General features: G+C 40.2%; 1 protein-coding gene across 11 annotated transcripts in view; it reads left to right on the top strand.

The window, feature by feature from the left end:
* The first annotated feature begins 278 nt into the window (after positions 1-278).
* The window catches only part of FoxP (forkhead box transcription factor P), a 208,269-nt gene continuing 203,547 nt past the window's right edge, over positions 279-5,000 (top strand). For 10 of the 11 annotated variants that reach the window (XM_076208699.1, XM_076208704.1, XM_076208702.1 and 7 more), the window contains exon 1: positions 428-674. In XM_076208699.1, the coding sequence (XP_076064814.1) occupies positions 567-674 (108 nt within the window). In that variant the 5' untranslated portion in view covers positions 428-566. Of the gene's footprint in view, positions 675-5,000 lie in introns of all 11 variants that reach the window. The other variant, XM_076208706.1, reaches the window with a different exon arrangement.

Below are 5,000 nucleotides of genomic sequence, written 5' to 3'. Positions count from 1 at the left end.
GAGAAAAATGCGTTAGTTATTAAAGTGCAAACACTGTAGATTTTGTAATACAGAACGTTAAGCTATACGAGTGGTTTTGTAACTCCTTGCGTTCTTTGTGCCACTTTTCACTGTGTACGATATTTATATATATATATATATATATATATATATATATATATATATATATATATATATATATATATATATATATAAAACTTGTTATGAGCTCAGTAGGGGATGAAGCACTAGAAATCGCGGTTTTCCTTGCTTGAGCTTGCTCTAATAGAGAACTTCTCTTGTTTCCGCAGGTCAACAAGAAGGCAGTGGAGGGGGGAAGCCTAAGTCCTCCAGGGGCCCCGAGGCCTCCCGACCTTGCTGACCTCAGCAACAGCGGGGGCCACATATCCCCCCACGGCCCCTTACCTCCACCTCAGCAGCACCAGCACCAACAACAGCACCATCACCAACACCAGCAACAGCAACAGCAGCAACAGCAACAACACCAACAGCAACAGCAACAACAGCAACAACACCAGCAGCAACAGGCCTCACCGTCTGCGCCGCAAGGACTACACCAGCTCATCATGGCTCCTGCACTTCAGCAAATGTCGCATCTCCTTCACCAGCAGCTCATCAACCCTGCACAGATACAGTCCCTCATGCATCACCAGTCGCTGCTTCTTCATCACCAGGTAAGTGTTGCAAAGCCTTCGTGTTGTTCCTTCACTCGTGGAGGCTCATTTTCCACCACTTTCCTTTGGTCGGGTGAAGGATAACCCTAAGACCATCGACACATCAAGTCTTTTTTTTTTTTTCTAAGTTCCGTCCTCAAACATGTTGAAACTTGTCTTCCACTCGAGATTTTTCGATAAATCTTCTGTCCAACTCTTGTGGAGCTGATACTACAGCGGCCGCTTGTGTGGAATTTTGCAAGAGACCATAAGGCCTAGTGAAGGCCTTATGGTTTCTTGCAGTCTCTTTCATTTTTATGTTCTTATGTCCTTATGATGACGGTTTGACAATGCTCTTCAAGATTAGTGACCACGTTCATAATCCAACCGGAGTCTGAGCAGAATTACAGTACCAAAAATGTTACCGTTGGACTTGGAGTGTGTCAGTGGAATGTAAATACTTTTAGCGTAGCCCACGTCACGACTTGATGAAAAATATAACCGAAAATCGGCTGATATCGAAGAGATTCACCGCTTTCTTTGACTCAGACCGATGATATAGAGTGTTGCTCAGATCCAGTTCATACTCCAACAGTCATGAATTCTCACAGTAGCTTGTACCCGGTATACGAATGAATAGTTAGGTATCTATGGAATTTGTAGAATTGCCTAGGGAATATGGGAAAAGTCTAGGTGCGACGTGAGAAATCACCACCGTTTGCTATGGTGAAGTCTTCTTTAGAATTCTGTTTTGGCTAATACAGACGATTTACTTCGCCTGAGGGTCGTGTATATGCCGAAGCAATATCTCGATCAATCGAGTCCCTGTCTTAGCCCAAATCCATCTTTGATGAATTTGATTATCTGAGCGGGTTAGGGCGTCGTTACTTTCGGCGAAGGTCGAGGTGAGGGCAGTTTGAATCCTGCCACCGGCGAAGTTGAACCAAGGGCATGGTTCATTAAATTCCACGCTACACAGCCCTCTGTGAGGGGCACCGTCCTAGCCTCCCGATCTAGGAGAGTGTGTGACGTTAAACCATATCGATATTATTCAGAACAAAGCCATGTCTGTTGGAAGTGAAAGTTCTCGTATGAGACACGAGCCCGTAGGTTTAGAGAAGATTGGCTCTTTATTGACTTGAAGTTCCTCTGAGTTAGGTAAGATCATTTGGCGTTAGCCATAATGAAATCCTGAAAGAAAACGAATTTGTCATTTTAAGAAGTACGAGGCTTAGTGAAAGGAAGTGGAGGAGGCTGAAATTGACTATAGATGAAGGAAGCATAAGTGAAGAGTATTGACAATAGAGTGAGAGAACTATAAACCCACTATCGGAGAAATAATGACGGAAGTGCAGGGAAACTGTATATTTCGACTACTATCTGTAGTCCTCTTCAGCAGAAGAGGACCACAGATAGTGGTCGAAATATACAGTTTCCCTGTACGTCCGTCATTATTTCTCCAATAGTGGGTTTATAGTGAACTTTTACAAATGTGAGAGAAAATGAGAGAGGAAAGAGGAGCGTGTGAGGAGGAGGAAAGAAATTAAGAAATAGAGCAGAGGACTCATGAGAAAGGTGACAGAAGAGGAAAAAATGGAATTAAAATGAATTGGCAGGAATTAAAGAGGAAAACAAGGAGAACCAAACACTAATAGGAGATAGGGAGAAAGAAAATGTGAAAGATTTTGGCCACGATTAGAAGAGGAAGTGAGGGAGAAACGTGAAAAGTAGAACATAAAGGGACAAGGAACAACACTAGACGATGATAGTATGGGTTGAAAGAACAAAAAATAACAAAAGGAAAAATGAGGAGGGTGAAGGAGGAATAAGAAATAGGATAACTCCATCGTGACGGTGAGGTCCCATAGGCTGAGGAAAACAGGTGTTTCAACCTGCCATTTTCCTAAATTCACTTTACCTCACGACGAAGATGGAGGGAGCAACATGTATAAGTCGATGGTGGCTTGTCGGTAGATGGAAGTAAGGTAGGACATCGTCTGTTTGAGCCATGAGAATATGGGCCGGATTCAAGAAAGATTTAGATACCGTCTGACGTCATTGTAGATTTCCTTTAACAAATACTCAGGGTCAACTGAAATATGATTTTTTTTTTTTGTGGGAAGTCTCTCAGACTGATAAATATCCAATAATGGGAACAAAAATGTTCAAAATCTAGAAAATTTCGGATACTAGAAGTTCTTTTAAACCTTAACGTTGATAGCAGGTTCAAGTGTATTGTGCTGGCAATTGTTACCATTGATCAACGATGCGTCAACAAACAATCTATCCCAAGATTTCTGTAAGACGGAATTACTTAACTAAACTGGGTAATCTGGATCGTGATTAACTATATTGGTCACGTTAACTATGTTTTACATATCATAGGACGAAGTCAATATTATAGAATTTTTTTACCTGTGTTCTCAGCTCCTATTTTTTTTTTTTTTTTTTACAACTCGTTACAACTCCTTATCAACATTCGATAATTATCTAGAAAATTTAAGGTTATCAATGAATATTCACAATAGCTGAATATCATCCATTCAGGCAGTATAATTATCAAAACTCAGCTTCCGCCTTTTGCACCTCCAGGTGTCCATGAAACCTTAGATTAAGCTCCACTGTTCAGGAATATGATCTGAGACCGCCGGGCGGTCAGTGTCTTGATTACAGACAGATGTAGCAAAGAAACGAGGAATGAGAATATGGAACTAGGAAGTGGGGAGGAGAGGGTAGTAATGGAGGATGAGGAGGAGGATGGGGAGGCAGTGGGAGTCAGAGGAGGTCTGTAATACATGAAGCAACAGGTGAATTCGGTCATGTAAGCTCTCTGGCTTCAGCAGCGGATCGGCAGATTCAGTCTATCGCTGTGCCGTTATCCACTTAACCCTTTTAGACCGGGGAAAGGGGGTGTAGGACCCCCTCCCTCCACACACACACACATACCTGAATGAGATCTGGTGTGAGTCGTATTTTTCTCATGAAGTGTGAGATCGATACCCGTGGACGCGTATACGCGCACTCTCTTACACGCTGTAGTATTATATTTTCTTCCATCACATACGGAGAGAGTGAGTAGCTAATAGAAAGGTGGGGTTATGCCAGGGTTATGTAATGTCACCATGGATGTTCAGCATGTAATGGATGGAGTGGTGAGGAAGGTAAACGCGATGGTACTAGGCAGGTGTTTGGAATTAATAATTGAGAGTGGAAGGAAGTAGGAAGTGAGCCAGTAGTTGTTTGCAGATGACACTGCTTGTTGCTAACTAGGAGGATAGACTGAGGCATTTCGTGGCGGAGTTTAGGAAGGTGTGTGAGAGGAGGAAGCTGAAAGTGAATGTACATAAGAACATAAGATTGAAGGAGACTGCAAGAGACTATAAGGCCTACACTAGGCAACTCCATAGGCAAAAGGTGATGAGATGTACAATGAGCTTAGAGGTGAGCTTGAAGGACGAGAAACTTGAGGATATGACGAGTTTATAGTATTTGGGATCACATGTGGCAGAGAACGGAGGAATGGAGGTGAAGGTGAGTTATATAGTATTGGAAGCAACGAAATGTCTGGGAAAGGTACTATGAGAAATATGTATCTGGGGATGAATGCAAAGAGAAGTCTTTATAAGGGAGTGATTGTGCCCACAACACTATAGAGAGGAGACATGGAATCTGAAGGAGGCAGGAAGGAAGAGCCTAAACGTGTTTGAGGTGAAGTGTTTAAGGTGTGGTAGGAGAAACGCTGAGGGATAGAGTGAGAAATGAGATGTATACAGGTCTTAGTGTACATTCTTGATATCCCAGTAGTTGAATGAAAGCTAATGGCCTGTCTAAGTTTAATGTCAGAAAAAAAAATTGATGTACTATAATGGGTAGAACTATTTTCTTTTTTCTTTCCTAGTCATACAAAGGTGACTTCGCTGGATTCCTGCTAGATGTTTTGTGGGATTCTTTCTAATTAAGAGATTTAAAGTGTTTTTGCGTTATGGTACATGTTTTCTTTTTTTTTTTTAACTTTCTTTCCTCCTTTCTTTTTTCTTGACACAGGTGAATAAGTATATGTATACATATGTATATATATATATATATATATATATATATATATATATAAATATATATATATACATATATGTATATATGTATGTATATATATATAATATGTATACATATATATATATATATATGTATATATAGATATATATATGTATATATATGTATATATATAATATATATACATATATATACATATATATATATACATATATACATATACATATATATACATATATATGTATATATGTATATATATATGTGTGTGTGTGTGTGTGTGTGTGTGTGTGTGTGTGTGTG

Source organism: Oratosquilla oratoria, chromosome 25 (assembly GCF_046742065.1).
Source record: "Oratosquilla oratoria isolate Oo_2021 chromosome 25, ASM4674206v1, whole genome shotgun sequence".
Classification (NCBI taxonomy): domain Eukaryota; kingdom Metazoa; phylum Arthropoda; class Malacostraca; order Stomatopoda; family Squillidae; genus Oratosquilla; species Oratosquilla oratoria.
The sequence above is the reverse complement of the archived record's forward strand: the minus strand, read 5'-3'. Positions and strand labels throughout refer to the sequence as shown.